Genomic DNA, 19,906 nt, shown 5'->3' with positions numbered 1-19,906 from the left:
TTGTTCAGATATTTTTTGAGTTAGCAAATATATTTTAACTTGCTTATTTTTAACTTATCCTTGCTAATCCTGATTATTACATATGGATTAGTTTTATCTGAAAATATTTCTTAAATTCAGTGTTTCAGAGGTGCTATTTGCACTGCAACAGATCTTGTATTAAGCATAAAAATCAAGCCAAATATGTTTATATGTAAAAGAACAGGTTGGGAGAAATGTTCAAAAACAAAAGGATTATATACTAAAAAAAATTTTGAGTAGGATTTTAACTTGGAAGTCCCACAGCCCCAATGTAGCCAGGGTGAAACTTGTAGAATTGTGATCTCAAGTGAGAATCATCACTTAACATTGTAAATTGTTAAATACAATACTACTGGCAGTGAAGATAGGAATATTGGTAAATTTTAGTTTAATGTTTTAGTAATATTGTACTTACCTCTGTTGAACCAGTGAATGCTACCTTGTTAATCTCAGGGTGTGTGCTTATTGCTGCTCCAGCTGTGGGCCCATAGCCAGGTACGATGTTAACAACACCAGGTGGAAAACCTGCCTATAATAAAAAACAAAAGTATAATAATGATTTATAACTTATAAGTAACAGGATTTTTGACATAAGCACATGGCCACTTTTCTTTCTTTAATTATGAGGAAATTTGAAAGTAAATCCAGTATTTGATCAGAGTTGACCAAGAACTAAACAACCTAGTAGAGACTAAGTTTTGACAAGTTAGCCATCATTGATAAATTAATCATCATTGATGATGAATTAATGAAGAAACAAATATTTATTTTAATTTTTCTAAATTGATATTGCAATGACATTATTAGTTCCAGGTTTCTACGACGCCCAATCATGGGTTTATTGCATTTTCTGATGGTGTGTGAATGAGAAGGGAGAGTAACTTGAAGCAAAATAAACATATGGCAAGAAACTTTGTAGAACATTGAATTTTGATGATTGTCCTTTGCCAATATACACTGGCAAAAGACATTCATATACATAAATACACAAACGCACACACCCTTAAATGAAATGAGAATAATATTGGGTTTCAAAATTTGTCACAAGGCCAGCAAATTTGGAGGAGGGGAGTTGCTTACATCAACCTCAGTACAACTGGTGTTTATTTCATCAACCCTGAAAGGTAGAAAGGCAAAGTTGACCCTGGTGGAATTTTTACTTAAAACAGAAAGAAATGCTGCTAAGCATTTTGTTTGGAGCCTTTCTGTGTGTGTACACACACACACACACACACACACACACACACACACACAGAGGCTTCTGCACAGTTTCTGTTCACTAAATTCCTTTTAAAGTATTGGTCTACTCAAAGCTATGGAAGAAGACACTTGCACAAGGTACTGCACAGTGGGACCCACATGGATTCTTAACTACAATTGTGTCTGTGCATGAAATTTTAAAGTCATGCTTTGCCAAAGAGAATATACAAAAGAAATGGTTTCAGTTTGAAATAATACAAACTAATTACTTTTGATTTATTGATGAGGATAAATAGACTTAACATGCACAATCCCAATATTCTAATAATGTCAAAAGTCTTTTCTAATGTTTTAAAGGTCAAACAAAACTAGATAACAACATAGCACATCTCAATTCCTCTGCAACATTTGACAGCTTTTGCATCAAATCTAACCATTCCTCCTCTTCTCAAATCATTATCTCCCTCACTTTCACCAAACTCCATTTTATGTATACCAACATCACTGTCTCTCCAGTACAAACTGACTATCAACAATTATTTTGTATAATTTGACTAACAGATTTTACTCAACTCAATCTTCTCTCGAATCTGCAGGCATTTCATACTCATATAGCCTGTATTTCACAGTTATAGAGCATCATGTTGCAAAACCTCTATATTTGCTGCCTACATATTTTCACTACTGTATGGCCATATGCTCTTTATGTAAAACCCTATCAAATAAGAAAAATAAACAAAAAACAATAATTCATTACTTACCTCCTTTATCAGAGCACCCATATATAAAGCTGTGAGAGGTGTCTGTTCAGCAGGTTTCACAACACAAACATTACCACAAGCCAAGGCAGGAGCTATTTTCCATATGAACATTGGAATTGGATAATTCCACTGCAAAATTACATGAACATGTTTACCAGCAAATGCAGTTAAGTGTCATACATACATATATATTAACTAACAAACTTAATGCAAAGATATTTATTTAACAAGATTTAAAATGAAATAACAAAACTGATAAAAATTAAGTTTTTGGTGAATCGAGAATACAGAAACTTGATGAGATCGAATAGCAATGGAAATGGTTACAAGTTCAAACAACAACTGAAATAAGTGTGTACATACTGGAATGATCTGTCCACATATTCCAACAGGTTCATGTTTGGTGTAGCAGAAGAAGTCACCATCTGGAAATATTAATCAATGTTTTTCAGTTAGATTTAAGTTATGGGGCACATGCATTTTCAGAATCTATACTTTGGTCATAAACTGAATATATTTTCAGCCATAGCAAAATTCAAAAGAAGGCATGGGGAATTTGAGCAGGTATGTGCACCAAGTGAAAGCTAGACAGCAACTGACTCCTGCTGATAGTCCCAGCTTGTTGTTAGCTTTTGTGCATTTGTATTAAGACACCATTCATCACCTGAAACATTTTATGTTCAAAAAATTGTTTGCAAACTGACTTGTCCATGGCAGGTGAAATGACCAAAGAGGTTCCTTGACTTCTATGAATTATTCTAATAACCAAAACTTACTTGAATGAACTGCTCATGTATGTAAGCAATAAATGTAGGATGGTCGCAGCTTGTAGCTTCATAGCTGGACTTGTAGGTGGCCATTAAGTAAGTGCTGCTCATATGATTTACGTGAATTAAGTAGCTTTAGAAATATGTGATTCCATGTTTAATCACACTACAAAACACTTTGGGACATGTGTCTCCTACCATAGTGTTGGATTGACTAAAGTTCTAATGAAATTTGGCAAACAGTAACTGGCACTTGTGTGGGTACATACATACGTGTGTGTGTGTGCCTATGCATGTGAGCAAATGCATACACACATTGTGTATGCATAGATGTGAGTGAGTGAGAGTCAGTAAAATTTGAACACAGCAAAAAATTGAATGCGAGAAAAGGAAAATGAGGGGAAGGAAAGAAAGCGAGCGAGGGGAAGGAAAGAAAGCGAGCGAGAGAAGGAAAGAAAGCGAGCGAGAGAAGGAAAGAAAGCGAGCGAGAGAAGGAAAGAAAGCGAGCGAGAGAAGGAAAGAAAGCGAGCGAGAGAAGGAAAGAAAGCGAGCGAGAGAAGGAAAGAAAGCGAGCGAGAGAAGGAAAGAAAGCGAGCGAGAGAAGGAAAGAAAGCGAGCGAGAGAAGGAAAGAAAGCGAGCGAGAGAAGGAAAGAAAGCGAGCGAGAGAAGGAAAGAAAGAGAGCGAGAGAAGGAAAGAAAGAGAGCGAGAGAAGGAAAGAAAGAGAGCGAGAGAAGGAAAGAAAGAGAGCAAGAGAAGGAAAGAAAGCGAGTGAGAGAAGGAAAGAAAGCGAGCGAGAGAAGGAAAGAAAGCGAAGGAGAGAAGAAAGCAAAGGAGAGAAAGAAAGAAAGCGAGTGAGAGAAGGAAAGAAAATACGAGAAAAGGAAAGAAAATTGAGAAAAGGAAAGAAAATTGAGAAAAGGAAAGAAAACGAATGAGAGAAAACGAACAAGAGAAGGAAAGAAAATGAACAAGAGAAAGAAAGAAAACGAACGAGAGAAAACGAAGCAGAGAAAGAAAGAGCGGTAGATCAAGGGTGTTGGACAGAAACGGAGAAACAAGAGTTCTGAACTTACCCACTGGAATTGTCTTTCCTTCAACCTTGTCTGCCCAACCAGCATAATATCGTAGACAATTGACACTAAATGCTATATCACCAAATGCTGCTTTGTAAGGTTTGCCACAATCCAATGTTTCCAGACTCTACAACAATGAACAGGAATTAGAAAACAGATATGACACTCAGGACATTATTGGATGACACCCAATGCTTATATAATGAAATCATCACTTTCTACTTTTCTATGCTTGCCTGGGATAAGTAGCATTTGTTGAGACAGATTTTCTATGGCTGGATGTCCTTCCTGTCACCAATCCTCACCTGTTTCCAAGTAAGCTAATATTTCCCTCATAACCAAATGTTTTTATGGAAAATCAGAAATGACAGACACTGCTTGCATGACAGTGATATCCATTTACATCTATCATATGATATCGAGGCAAAAGAACAATAATGCACATATGCCTTGTCATAGTGAACATCCCTGAGAAGTATGTTAATGGCATGCATGTCTGTGGAGTGCTCAGCCACTTGTACTTTAATTTCACAAGCACACAGTTCCGTTGATTGGACTAGTTGGAACCTTTATCATCGTACCAATGGAATACCATCATCATCGTTTAACGTCCGTTTTCCGTGCTAGCATGGGTTGGATGGTTCGACCGGAGTCTGGGAAGCCAGGAGGCTGCACCAGGCTCCAATTTGATCTGGCAGTGTTTCCACAGCTGGATGCCCTTCCTAACGCCAACCATTCCGTGAGTGCAGTAGGGGCTTTTTAGGTGCTATCTGCACAGAAGCCAGTCAAGGCAGCGCTGGCATCGGCCACGTTCGGATGGTGCTTTTTACATGCCACCGGCACAGGTATCACAACTACAATTTCCATTTGATATTTATTTTGATGTACTTGACTCCATAGGTCTCCTCAAGCACAGCAGGTCACCCTACATTCAAATATAAATTAGAAGCAGCTTGAAGGATATAAACGATATGAAAAAATATATATACACAAGGTATGTGCTCTGCTAGTTAGTGGGTGTGCTGTGTTTATAGGTGTAAGAGAATATATTCTCATCCATTCACCTGGCGTTAAAACATCTGAAAGTCGTAGACAAATGAGAACTTGCATCTGGTTCCATTCAAGAGCAGTAGACATCAATGTTTCATCATTTTTGTGACTTGTCAACACCACGTACTCAAAATGAGGTCTGATGCAAGCTAAATCACTGTCTAGGACTATAAGCAAAATGGTGTTATGCCTATAAGTGCAATCTACCTACAAATTGTAAAAAAAAACATACTTTCTGAGTGTGTTTGATATTGTTTTTTATATATACACACACACCATTCATTTAGTGTTTTCCGATATAGCATGGATTGGACAGATATATATATATATATATATATCTCTTATTATAAAAGGCAGATTTTATCTGCCTCCCTTTGGGAGTTATACAAATCTACAATATAGGATTTCTTCAATTACAATTTACCTAGCAGTTTTGAGAGTACAATGCATCGCGTCATGTCAGGTCAGGTCCAGTTTTTAAAATTTAAACTCCAATTAAGCAAAATTTACAGAAAACTCACATTCTGGTGTGTGTGTCAAATGCTTTTCTTAGTCTGGTTTACACCACACGCACACACACAGTGGGCAACGAATAAAGTGAAACTAGATGTAATATTTGTTTCTCTCTATCACGCTGATAGATACATGAGTAAAATGTATGGGAAGCTAACACATAAGTGTGAGTGAAAATGTTCTTGGAAGAGAGTAAATAGCCAGAGATAGTGATTTGAGGAGGACTTTACATTAAATAACCGTAGTGGCTTGTGTTAGTAATAAAGTAAACAAACACACACACACACACACACACACATACATACACACACACAGTATTGAAGCTTGAGAACAATCAGATACATTTGCAACACATCTGTTGAAAATATTATTGTTCACACACATACATATACATATATACATACAGACAGACAGACAGATAGACACACACACACACACACATGATCCAGCATGGCCACAACCTCAAGGCTGAAACATATAAAAGAATAACAGAATATAAATGTGTGCATGTGTGTGAGAGAGATAGTGTGTGTATATGTATGTATGTATGTATATATATATATATAATAATGCGGTTTTTTCAACAGCTTGAACTAAAAGTCAGAGGGGAATGGGATAAACTACTTATATTAACTTGCTATAAAAGCAGGTAGTAATTTTATCTTGTCCTTATTCATAGTGCAAGTTTTGAAGAGTGCATTTCGATTTTAACAGCTATTTTTTTCAAAGCTATATTGGAACAGCCTAGAAGATGAGCCTCATCCTGAAAGATCTGTAGAACTCGACAAGGACATCCTGAAAACCCTGGTGGAACAAAATCTCATCGTAACTGTTGAGGAACTAGCAGAGAAGCTTGGATTTGGTCATTCAACCATTCATTGAGACCTGTGTGCTATCGGAAAAGTCAGCAAATTGGGTCAATGGGTTCCTCACGAACTTTCCGAGTCTAATTGCATGCAGAGAGCGAATGTATGCTTTTCTTTGCTGTCACATCTCACCACTACTGCGCTATGTATATCTATATATATAAAACTGTAGTTGTGTGAGTGTCTGTCCCCTTCGATTTAGATTCCTAACTACTCCCACATTTTGCGGTGCAGTTTAACCAAATTCGGGTAGCTTATAGTCGTGATTCATATCGAGCCCGTCTGAGTATTAGCGCGCGTCTACGATGAGTCTACGATTTTAAAAATAATTTAACATCATTTTTTATTCCATTTTAATGCATAATTTTTCGTGTGTCGATGGCAGCGGAGTTGGCGTCCACGCTCACACCTGCACCTGTGGGGAAGGGAATGTAAGGAAATCAACGTCGTAATGCATTGTCAAGGAGACCAGCGTTCTTTTAGAACAACGACTTCATGGCTTGAAGACACCAAAACAGAAATGGCTAAGAAAGCGTCTACATGAGTCTACGATTTAAAAAAAAATTTACCATCGTTTTTTTTCCATTTTAATGCATTTTTTCGCTATTATATAAGGAAGTAACTCTCTAAAAATGTCTACGATGAGTCAACGATTTTTCAAAAAATTTACCATCATATTTTTTCCATTTTTAATGCATTTTTTGCTATTCTTTGGCTATAACTCTCTAAAAATGCTTATATAGTTATTTCCCTTACAAACCCGAGCAACGCCGGGCGATACTGCTAGTATATATATATATATATATAGCAAAATGTGTGTGTGTCCTTTATACACACCATTTTTCAGTTAGAGGGCTAGCACTTTCTATGGTCATTCAAAACCGTTCAAAGATGGTCGTGCACATCTTTACATTTCCCCAGTCACCCAAAGCCATTAAAAAATCAATAGAAGTGACTTTTTTGTGAATTTTCTATCCAAAACCCAATCAAAATGCCCGAAACTTAACACGCCAATTAAATGCCAATGTATGTGATTGGTCGGAGATTTGGACAATACTTGTGTGTATGTATGCAGGCATGCAGCTGTATATGCATGCGCTAGCACTATGACCCGACGCCGGGTCATAGTGCTAGTATATATAACACACACAAATGTAATTTGAGGTCATGAGAAAAAAAAGCAACAATAAAAATCTAAGGCATCTGAGCAGTCACAATTAAAAATAGCAGCAGAGCAAATCAGAAAAGGAAAAGAATTACATGAATACTACTATTACTTACTGCAGCATAGACAAGGTCTCTCTCAATCAAGTCAGCCAACTTGTTGAGCAGCAAACCTCTTTTGCTTGCATCTGTACGGCGCCATTCTGAGCCCCACTTGAAAGCAGCTTTAGCAGCTGCTACAGCTTTGTCTACATCAGCCTGCAAACATATTGATAAAAACAGAAATAAAGGTAAATGAAACAAATTTTTAAATATAAAAAAAAATCAATTGTAGTGAATTACAATCAACCTCAACCCACTTTCACCCATGCATACAAACTCAATTATATCTCCCTCACGCACAAAATCAATTCAAATTAAATCAATAAATATTTTCTTTCAACTTGCTCTTTTCAGAAACTCAATTTTTTAAAAAGAATTAACTTTCAATTATAAATAGATGAAAAATTCTTGTATTAAATATGACATATTTCAACATTTTTATAGCCATCAGTCTATTGTAAATTAACTGCTAAGAGTCTTTGTAAAATATATCGGAAGATTACATTAAGAGTTAGAGGAATTCTTCACCACTTGATTGAAAATTCAATGAATAAGTAGTTCAAGTGTTTGAACAAACTAGAATATCAATTACTGAAACTTCATTTTACATGTATACATGCTAACATCTCTCTCTTGCTCTCTACCTCTAATTGGGTAAACACTACAGCAAGACACCTGTTTCTATCCTTCAGTCACACTAACCTCTCGTCACCTGGCACAAGGTCACCTCCTCCAATGACACTTCCCCACCTCAAAGGATCTTTGTCTTGCAAGTTACTTGGTGTGCCCACTAGTGCTGGTGCCACGTAAAAAGCAACCAGTCCACACAGTAAAATGGAAGGTATTTGGAAGGGCATCCAGCTGTAAAAATCATGCCAAAACAGATAGTGAATCTTGGTGCGGTCATCTGCCCAGCTATCTGTCAAACCATCCATCCTACGTCAGCAGGGAAAATGGACATTAAATGAGGATGATGATACGCTTATTGTTTTAATGTCCACTTTTCCATGCTTGAATGGGTCAGATGGAGTTTGCTGAGGCAGGTTTTTCTATGTTAGGATGTCCTTCCTGTCACCAACTATAATCTGTTTCCAAGCAAAATAATATTGCCCCATGGCCAGGCATGTTTTTGCTGAATATTAGAAATGAATGACACAAACATATGTATATGATGGACTTCTTTCAGTTTCTTATTACCAAATCCACTTTCAAAACTTTGGTTGGCCTGAGGAAATACTTGCCTAAGGTGCCATACAGTGGGAGTGAAACCAAAACCATGTGGTTAGGAAACAAACTTAACTACACAGCCACACCTGCACCAACACACACGGTCCAAGAATTAAGGGACAATTTATTTGAAATAATACAAAGCAATATCTAAATCAAAATATCAAGTTATGAAACAAAATATGAAGTACATGAATATAGGATTAAAAAATTAACAGAAGAATGGATTAAGATTTAAAATGTGAATGGAGAAAATATTCTTATTGTTTCATGTCTGCTCTTAGATTAGACTGTTTGAGGCAACATTTGTTGGCTTGTCTGCCAAGCTGCCCAGACAGTATGGTGGCATAATTTGAAAGTTAAAAGAATGCAAGGAACTGCTTTGTGACCAGCAATATATAACATGTTAGTCTTGTCCTGGTTGATATAACCAAATGCCCTTCTGATACCAACTTCTTTGTTGCCTCTTCTAATACACAAAAATATGGTGAGCATACTCTAAAAACCAGGGCACATATGCAAATGTGTACACGTGTAAAAGAAGTATTAACTTTTAAAAAGACGGAAAAAGAAATCTAAAAGATAAGAGGAACAAAAAGAATAGAAAGAAGGAAAAAAAAATGTAAAGGATGGGATGTTAAAGTTTATATCAGACAGGTAGAAACTGGGTTATGAGAACGATTAAGTGATGTGAAAGTATATGAATTGGTTGCAAAAAAGAAAGAGAAAGATGTTAGGAGCAAAATTATATAGAAACAGCAAGACAGTGAAAAGGGAAGTGGGGAAACAGACAGAGAAATTAATGGAGAGGCATTTAAAGAGGAAAGAATGTAAGCTGTAAGACCTTGAATAATAAAATGCAACTTGACAGTTACTGATGGTAGGCTGATGACTGAGAATAACGTAATATTCATAATTTCAGATTGAAGGAGGATAATACAAAGGAAGTGATTATAAAGCATGTGTGGGGAAAAAAATTAAAAAAACCCGACAAATCTTAGATCATTAGTATATTAACTTTGTATGTATATATGAATGTATGTGTGTATAAAAGTCAATTTTTTTTTCTCTGTAGCATTTGAAATATGCCAGAGAAAGGGGACATGGAAAATAAGACCTGTCTGAATGGAAGATTTAACCATTCATGTAAGAAAAAAAAAAAAAAAAGTAAACATTAAGATGCAACTGCCAGTAAGAATAATCAAGAACTTATTTACACAGAGGGAAATTTTTAACTTCTGGTGAAAAAGAAACCAATTCCAACTTTGAATTCAATATGTTCAGCTGTTACATCCTCATCATTATTTAACATCTATTTTCCATGTTGGCATAAGTTAAATGGTTCAACAGGAACCAACAAGCAAGAGGACTGCTTCAAACTCCAATGTCTGCTTTGGCATGGTTTCTGCAGCTGAATGCCCTTCCTAATGCCAACCATTTTACCGAGTGTACTGGGTGATTTTTACACGGCTCCAGCACAAATGAACACTTCCAAGAACCCTCAATTGAGTGTAGTATAGTATCAAAGGAGGTGAAAGTATGATAGAGGGGTAAGAACAGGCATCAAACAAAAGAGGAGATGCATAGTTTCCCAACTGGAAAGGGAGAAACTGAGAGATGGTGAGGAGGTACTCTTAATGTATAAAGGTCAATAAATATATTAAGCACACAATATTTTTAAGATAGTGAAGTTTTTCAAATATGTTCAAGTATGAAGCATACTGTTTCTTTGACCAATCAGCTGATTTAAAAAATAATACTTTGACACTTTAGGTTTCACATATATGAAGTGAATTATCTTATTTCTTCTGAATAACTATATTGATAATCTTGTTTTAAGATTTTTCGCTTAACCTATATGATGTCTTGCATCTGTCATCTATGAGATTTCAAAGACTATACCTTATTGTTTATAAAAAGACATTTACCATTCATTGGGAAAGTATTTTTAGTGGCTTTAGTATTGAAGTGGTTGAATTTGTGTGAGTCTCAGTTTTCCTATTTATTAATCTATTAAAGCAGTAAATAAACAGTAACATTGTTTCTGCTCTATCTCATGGAAATTATAATGTAGCAGGATTTTTTTAAATCCGGTAATGCTCTGACATTTAAACTAAATAATGGGTTGAATCACATTTTTTTTTTGTTTTTCTATTGTTTGTATTTAAAATGTTATATTTTTTTTTACATAATGTATTTTTCTTCTTTAAAACCATTACTTTTTGAATGCAACATTTTGGAAATGAACAACATCACTTGTATGACAGTGACAATCATTTACAACTATCAAGTGACTTCAAGACAAGGAGACAAACACACATGTACCCACACACAATGGACCTCTTTCAGTTCCCACCAACCAAATCCACTCACAAAGCTTTGGTGTTCACACAACACAAGGGTCTTTTAGTTTCTGTCAACTAAATTCACACAATTTTGGTTGGTATGAGAATTATAATAGAAGACACTTGCCCAAAGTGCCAGTTAGTAGGACTGAACTTGAAACTACATGGTTATAAACTTCATAATCTCATAGCTACATGTGGAATATCCAACCACTTTCACAATAATTTAGTGATTATGTGTAGTTAGTTCCCATAATTGAACAACTAAAAGCCAAATGCAAGTGTCAATGTTAAAGCACTACTAAATGAAAGACAATAATATAGTCAGATTTCTCTGTATTAAATCTACAGATAAGAAAACAAGATAAAATAATGCTTACTTTGTCACTTTCCTGGACCTGACAAATAGGTTCTCCATGACAGGGATTCAGAGTTGGAAAGGTTTTGCCACTGACTGAATTCACAAATTCATTGTTGATGAAGATCTGTAGAATAAACAAACAAACAAATATTGGTTAATTAAATGAAGTAGGTGTTAACATAGTGCAGCAAACCAGTAATCTTTAAAATTCTCTTAGCAAGGAAAGAAAATATCTTAATGATTAATTTTAGTCAAGAAAAAATTAAATTAAGGAAATAATGCAGTAAAAAAAAAAAAAGATTTATCTTTGGTAGTATGACAACTCTTGACATGTTTCAGTCTTACTGAACCTCATCAGTGAAGTACAATGTCATTGCAATTCATAAATTTTAGTGCAAGGACACAGTGATGCGATAACTTTAAAATAACTAGATAAAAAAAGACAGGGATTCCTAATGTATGAAAACAATAAGGGTGCTTAAATGAATGTAACAAGCCATGGGATTTTAATTAAAATTATACTCTTATTGATAAGAAAAAAAAACAAACATCTTAATAAATTTGGTCAAGAAATGTCAGGAAAATAATCCCAGCTACTTGTAAATCAGTGAATGAATCTTTTGTAGGTGTTTTACAAGTAAAACAATTAATAGAATGATCTCAACATGAAATAGTGTTATCTGTCTGCATTTTACAGTGATGCCTACAGATGTTGCATGTACATTTCATGAACTTTGTACAAGACTATAGACATAGGTGTAGGAGTGGCTGTGTGGTAAGTAGCTTGCTTACGAGCCACATGGTTCCGGGTTCAGTCCCACTGCATGGAACTTTGGGCAAGTGTCTTCTACTATAGCCTTGGGCCAACCAAAGCCTTGTGAGTGGATTTGGTAGACAGAAACTGAAAGAAGCCTGTTGTATGTATGTATATATGTATGTATGTATGTATATATATATATATATATATATATATATAAACAGTAAAAAATAAATACAAACATGGACAAGAACGTGAAACACCAAGGAGACGACACAAGAACCACAGGACGGGACATTCGAAGCCCTCAGTCATCAGTCAATATATATATATTAATCCCCACAACATCGCTTGACAACTGATGCTGGTGTGTTTACATCCCCGTAACTTAGCAGTTTGGAAAAAAGGCCGATAGAATAAGTACTAGGCTTAAAAAAGAGTAAGTCCTGGAGTCGAGTTGCTTGACTAAAAGGCGGTGCTCCAGCATGGCCACAGTCAAATGACTGAAACAAGTAAAATAGTAAAAGATAAAATCATTTTAATATCCACCATTCCATGCTAGCATGGGTCAACTGGAATTTGTTGAGGCGTATTTCCTTAGGTTAGATGCCCTTCCTGTCACCAACCCTCACTCATTTCTAAGTAAGGTAATATTTCACAGAGTATTGGAAACAAAGGACAGTACTTGAATTATAGCGACACTCAACTATCATGTGATGTCAAGGCAAGGAAACAGTATGACGGTGGCTTATCAATTAAAAGAAAACAAAATCAATAACCACGAAATGATCATGCTTTCTGATTTTTTAATGCTAGAAACCTTCCTGACGACCGTCCTTGTAATCTGAAAACATATCGTAAGCTGTCTGGCTGTGAAGAGGGAACAGAGGAAGATATGGACAGATGGACATAACGCCTATTATAGTAAGATGTGTAAAGCTTAGGACTGCCCTAGTATACTGAGACACTTTTTGATAGTTTACCAAAGAAAAAAAGAGAGACTTTGAACTTGGCAATACCAAAGATCGATTAGTAAAGGCTATTTATTTTTAAAGGTTGCACATCGATCAAGCACACAAGTTAGTTTATGGTTAAAAAGGTATGAACTTATTCTCTTTTTTAAGTAAAATAAGTGGAAGGAGTTCATTGCTAGCCAGTGATTAACACACTCAAGATGGGTAACCACCCAGAAACCTGGGTCTGTATGTATCACATAAGGCTAGAGATGGGAGCGTTGATCTCCCTTGCAAATACTAATCAGACACAGACTGTGTCGTAGGCCAGCTGGAGGAGATGTCTTCCTGGGGCTAAAAAACAACAGTAACATTGTCCTCTATAGGACCGCCACATTTAGTTGGCAAATATATTTTACGAAATATACTAATACCAATATTGTTGTAATCTATATCAGTGCTCTGCAACCAGTATGCCACAAGATGCTAAGTGTGCCGCAGTGTAACCCGAATGAATTCTTTTTCCTATGCTTTTACTTATATTTTTAGTTCAGGTGTGCTGCTAAATTTTGGAAAGTATATAAGTGTACTGCAAGTGAAAAAGTTTGCGGAGCACAGATCTATACCTATCTTTGTCAAATTCCAAAAGCATAAGAACATAATGAAAAGGCAGGTGTGTGTGGTATAAATTCATGTTAACCATTCAAGTTATATGCACATATGTATCTAACATCAATAATGGCTATATATTATTCATTATGAACATATAATCCTTAATTCTTAAAAATGTTTCAGCCCGAAAGCTGCGGCCATGCTGGGGCACCACAGTTGAATGAGCTACACTAGTATGTGAAACCACCTCTGATACGTGGTACTTGGTCAACAACAAGGGAGTTCGACGCTGCTGCCCGCATCTGTGTTTCCTGCCGAGAGGTAGGTTCATCTGGAACCCCTGACAAGAAGAGTTCCAGTTTAGTTTTATACTTTAGTTTAAAGTATAAATAGAAGAAACAGAAATAATTTTTAAAATTTGAGTTTACGTAAATTGCAAGCATTTTTGAAAGCTATTAATGACTTACACAACCATGTACAATATAGAGCGAAAGTATTTTGAATGTCCTACAATGTGTCCCATTTGTCTTATTATACTGTCAAAGATCATGAAAATTTATCGAATTGTTTATATATTTCGTTTCTTTATAAAAAGAAAAAAAAAATCATCAACCGTCGTTGTGTAGTAAGAAACTTGCTTCCGAACCACATGGTTCCAAGTTCAGTCTCAGTGCGCGGAACCTTGTTTTCTACTATATCCGCGGGCTGACCAAAGCCTTGTAAGTGGGTTTGCAAGACAGAAACTGAAAGAAGCACGAGGTATATATGAATAAACGTGTGTTTGTCCGTTACCACCGTCTGACAACTGGCGCTGGTTGATGACCCGCTCCAACATAGCGTTTCGGCAAAAAGGTGCCGCTAGAATAAAGGGTTAATATAGGGCGTAACAAATATCAGAAAATCAAAAAAAAAATGTGTGTAATAGGTGTAAAACAACTTCCTATGAACGAATATGAAAAAAAAATTCGCGCACGCGAAAGGGGGGTGGGGGAGAGGCCTCGGAAAATTCACATCGGGAAGTTCCGAAAGCGTCTGAGGAGCTGACCCGGGCACCAAAACAAAAAAAAATAGTGTAATGTGTGTTAAAACAACTTGCTCTAAACGAATATGACAAAAAAAAATGCGCTCTCGCGAAAGAGGGGTGGGGGAGAGGCCTCGGAATATTTATATCGGGAATTTCCGAAAGCGTCTGAACCGGGCACAAAAACAAAAAACGTAATAGCGTGTGTAAAACAACTTGCTCTAAACGACTATCATGAAAAAAATGCGCGCTCGCGAAAGGGGGGTGGGGGAGAGGCTTCGGAAATTTCACATCTTCAGTCCACGGCCTTTTAAAACTAAAAAAATAGTGTAATTGGTGTAAAACTACTTGTTCTAAACGAGTATCAAGAACACACACTCACACATGAATCATAAACTCCGTATTTCGCAAAAAAAAAAAATAAAGAGAAGAAATTCTGGAAAAAGTGAAGAAATGTTGGATCTCCGCCATGTGAATCAAAATACGTGTCAGAAACATCTTGAAATACTACAGAATTATGTTACGAAAATGATAATGTATACATACCTCTTTGAGTGGTCCATCGATAATGATGATAAAGAAATGAGTTGGATTTGAACTCAGAATATTGACTAACACAACTACATACTACAAGACTCAAAATATTCAGCCAAGTCACCACCCTTTAACTAGCAATAATAATAACATCAATAACATAACAGCCAAAAGATTTATTTGTTCTGAAAATAACAATCATAGTAAATAAATATGTTCTTAATATTCACATTCATGTGCACAGTTAAACACACTTACATACAAACAGTCACGCATGCATAATACAGAACGGAACACATAAATGAAGGATGCATTACTTAGTATATATTACATCTAGAGAATTTTGATTAATAAGTCAAATATGCAAATTATAAAGATAATTAATTGCTTTACTAAACAGTGTTGTAAAGGTGAAAAAATAAATTTGGGAAAAAAATACACGCCAAAACTATTAATAAAGGATAATTAGGGAAGGATTGACACAAAATAATAATTTTTTCTGTCTTTTTTTCTGATAAATGCATCTTAATAAGTGAGAAGAATTGCATATATCTGAACTATTTCAAAGAAAAGCATAAATTTAATGTTTAAAATAGCTTTAACCAAGGAATGAGATCCAACATTTCTTCACTTTTTCCAGAATTTCTTCTCTTTGTTAATTTTTTTTTTTGCGAAATACGGAGTTTATGATTCATGTGTGAGTGTGTGTTCTTGATACTCGTTTAGAACAAGTAGTTTTACACCAATTACACTATTTTTTTCTTAGTTTAAAGGCCGTGGACTGAAGATGTGAAATTCCGAAGCCTCTCCCCCACCCCCCTTTCGCGAGCGCGCATTTTTTTCGTGATAGTCGTTTAGAGCAAGTTGTTTTACACCTATTACGCTGTTTTGTTTTTGTTTTTGTGCCCGGTTCAGACGCTTTCGGAAATTCCCGATATAAATATTCCGAGGCCTCTCCCCCACCCCTCTTTCGCGAGAGCGCATTTTTTTTGTCATATTCGTTTAGAGCAAGTTGTTTTACACATTACACTATTTTTTTTTGTTTTGGTGCCCGGGTCAGCTCCTCAGACGCTTTCGGAACTTCCCGATGTGAATTTTCCGAGGCCTCTCCCCCACCCCCCTTTCGCGTGCGCGAATTTTTTTTTTCATATTCGTTCATAGGAAGTTGTTTTACACCTATTACACACATTTTTTTTTGATTTTCTGATATTTGTTACGCCCTATATTAACCGAATAAAGTACCAGGCTATAGAAAAAAAAAAAAAAGCACTGAGGTTGATTTGTTCGACTTCAAAGCAGTGTCCCAGCATGCTACATTTCAATGACTAGAACAAAAGATAACTGAAGACTACGCGGTCGAAAACGTATATGTAAAATTTAATAAAAAAATAAAAGTATTTTGGGACGGTTTTTTTTTTTTGCCAAATAAACACACGCACTATATATTCGCACTTCACTCATTTATTACTGTTCTTATTCTAACTCGTGTCCATTGTCTGGTAATCTTTCGTTATACAGCAGTGGTAAACGAGAGAAGCAGAAATATAAATAACCAACCCGAAATACAATGTTTCAACACAGTTTTACATTAGGAATCTTGCAACACAAAAAAGTTATGAATAAACTAATTACCCCAATTTTGAAAGGATTTTGTAATATAACTTTTTCCTAAGTTATCTGATGTTCGGAATACTGCAAAAATTTGACTAAAATTGTGGTGGACAGTTTCAATTTCAGGTAACTGAATGTAAAAAGCGGTTTAATTAATTAACAGCAAATCTAAATTTCACTTCGAAGAATAAGGGTTTTACGACAACATTAAGCAAAAGGTTATGGATGTAACGTTTGAGATGGGGGAGACTTAAATTATATTGACTAAACTGGTAACACAGGGCCGCTTATTTTAAAGAGACGAAGGAGTTGATCAAACCACCTCCAGATGGGATTTTAAGTGAGCTGAATTTAAAGGGAGTTGAACTTCGCATGTAAAGAGATTTAGTTAAACTGTAGAATTAGTTCAATGACGACGCTCTTGTTGAAACTGAATAATATAGGTATGTTAGCTCCCACCCTACAACAATTACAAAAGGTTACTGCAGAGTATGCTAGTTACTTGATAATAATCACCCGCCTCTATCTCTCTCCTTAGTCCTTACAGCTAATATTTATATATGCTGTATAAATGTATGTGGTTATGTATATGTGTTTTTAGAACAAGAGGGGTGAGAAAGATTAACGTAAGTTTTAAGATTGTAATTACAAAATTTAAAAGTAACTGGAATAAAAATAACATTTGCAAAATTGATAAAGAAAATAAAATGACTTCAAGAAGTCGGCCTTTGTCAGATCTGAAATCTTATACTTGTGTACCTTCCCGGCCACATGCATGCAATACATTTAAAAACCCAACTTTTCTTTTCCTGCATGTTCGTACTAATACATAATCAAAACACAGCTACATAATGGTATTTCGAACTAGCGAGAGGATGAGAACATCACGCGATAGGATGACTCGACCTACTAGAAATAGCAGCTAAATCGCTGGCAATATTTCTCGCATATAAAAAGACGGGACGGTCACACTAGGAATGCCTTTGATCATAGATCTGCAAGCTCAGCGACGGCATGAAGATGTAGAAATAACATTTCGTATTTTAACAAATGATATACAATAAATAGCACTACATCTAGCAATAAGGCTCAGTCTGGGTTATGTACTATATAATATATGGGGTAATTTTATAACTTTTCCATTCGTTTTATCTATTTCTCTAGTTTTATCTCACATTATAACAAAACCTATAATAAAAAGATAAGAAAAAAAAATTCTATATTTCATTCATTGTCTTTCATTCATTGTTTTACTAACGGCATTTAATAATCGTAAACAACAACACCCAGTGCTAAACATACGGGACTACATAGAAATGTCATGCTTCATTCATTCAGTTTGCAACTTACTTTACTTGTGTCTGCAAAAATTAATTAAACCATATTAATTTCGATTTCATATTCAATGGACGTAAAGGAGGTTTTATTTTTGTAGACAATTTAATGAGTTAATTACGACAACCAAGACAAATTAACTTGATTATAGTTTCATAAACAACACCAGGTTTTAGCACGTTCAGGGATTTCGACATGCTCATTTGTTTTGTTTTATTTCTTTAATTAGTTGTATCAGGAGCCGCTGTTTACATATTAGTCGACAATTTTTACTGAATTTTCTAATAATATGCTAAGTAAAAATAAATTCTGTTTAGCAAAATAAAGAGTGGAGTTGTTACTAATCCATTTGAAGCGAGTAGAAAAAGTTCTTTTGTAGGGGAAGCGGTTGGCTAAGTGTTATAAATTTTCTTAGTCGAAACACGTTATGTGGTTGCACCTAGTTAGTTACGGAGTGACTGAAAGGCTAAGAGCTTCGAGAATAGGAACTTATCCAACTAGTTTTAAATCACGGGGATTACATTTATATACCAGTGACAATATCTTTGTTTGCATCGCCAAACCGGCGAAGTGAAGGAATACGCACACCACCCATAGATATATATACTTGCATGCATGAATACAGCTATACATTCAGGTTTATAGATATACACACGCAAACGAAAGAACAGAAAAATACTCGAGACATACGGCAGAGACAATAAAGGAAACTATAACCTAGTTTTAGTTGTTACTCCGTGTTATGCGTCAAAAAGCATTGTCCGAGCAACGAATGCAAAATGTTAATTCATGCACATACACACACACGTTTCATATTAAAGCTGTCTAACGTCTTAGAAACACAAAAGTCATTAAATTTTCTTAAACATTAATGCTTCAGGTATTTATACTTAACATGTTTTTTGTACAAACTATGTTATAACAAAATATATTTTTAACAAGGTGAATAATGTTAGTGCCACATTATCATTGGATCCACTAAATTGTTTTGTGGTCACATGCACGATTTCTGGTTTTGTCGCTTAACAAGAACCTGGTGGAGCCGCTAAGTTAATTAACTCAAACATTACTAGTCCTGCGAAGAATGGATTTTAGTTATATTTCTTTTATGCATAAAAATCTGAAGCAATTTTTTTCCTTCGCAGATTCTTGTTTGTATTTATATTCTGTTATCCGTTTGCATTTTGTTTTTAGTTTTAGGGTCGCTGTGCTGGTCTTACCTGGGAGTATTTGATCTTCACATCTTTGATGGGTGGTGGTATTCCTGCAGACATGGTGACAAGAGCTGATTCAGGGACTTTTGAGACAAGCTTCACTCTGCTTTTATCCTATGTACCAAGAGCGGTAGCGGCGGTGACACTAAAGTATTAGTAGTAGTAATGATTGTAATGTTGGTGGTAGTGACTGGAGGCGGTGGGAGTGACAGAGTGGTAGTTAGAGTGCGAGAGGAGTATCGAGAAGAATTGGTCTTAGTGGTGGTGATGGTAATAAGGCTTAATGTGATAGGGTGGTGAGGTTGTCGTGGGAGGGTGAATCAGTAGTAACAGTGAAAGAGATGGGTTGGTAGTGATAGTGGTGGAGGGAAGAGAAGAAAGTGGGGAATAGTAAGAGTAGACTGAGTTGCATATCTG

The 19,906-nt window shown here is 35.7% G+C and overlaps 1 protein-coding gene across 1 annotated transcript in view; it reads right to left on the bottom strand.

Annotated features, from left to right (window-relative positions):
- LOC115217862 (retinal dehydrogenase 1) overlaps window positions 1–19,696 on the bottom strand; it is a 30,811-nt gene extending 11,115 nt beyond the window's left edge. The window contains exons 1-7 of the mRNA XM_029787574.2: window positions 19,496–19,696; window positions 11,472–11,576; window positions 7,535–7,675; window positions 3,825–3,951; window positions 2,346–2,407; window positions 1,983–2,111; window positions 437–550 (exon numbers count right to left, since the gene is read on the bottom strand). Of these exons, the coding sequence (XP_029643434.1) occupies window positions 437–550; window positions 1,983–2,111; window positions 2,346–2,407; window positions 3,825–3,951; window positions 7,535–7,675; window positions 11,472–11,576; window positions 19,496–19,549 (732 nt within the window). The 5' untranslated portion in view covers window positions 19,550–19,696. The remainder of the gene's footprint in view (window positions 1–436; window positions 551–1,982; window positions 2,112–2,345; window positions 2,408–3,824; window positions 3,952–7,534; window positions 7,676–11,471; window positions 11,577–19,495) is intronic.
- Window positions 19,697–19,906: the final 210 nt, after the last annotated feature.

The sequence above is a fragment of the Octopus sinensis genome, linkage group LG12, assembly GCF_006345805.1.
Source record: "Octopus sinensis linkage group LG12, ASM634580v1, whole genome shotgun sequence".
Classification (NCBI taxonomy): Eukaryota; Metazoa; Mollusca; class Cephalopoda; order Octopoda; family Octopodidae; genus Octopus; species Octopus sinensis.
The sequence above is the reverse complement of the archived record's forward strand: the minus strand, read 5'-3'. Positions and strand labels throughout refer to the sequence as shown.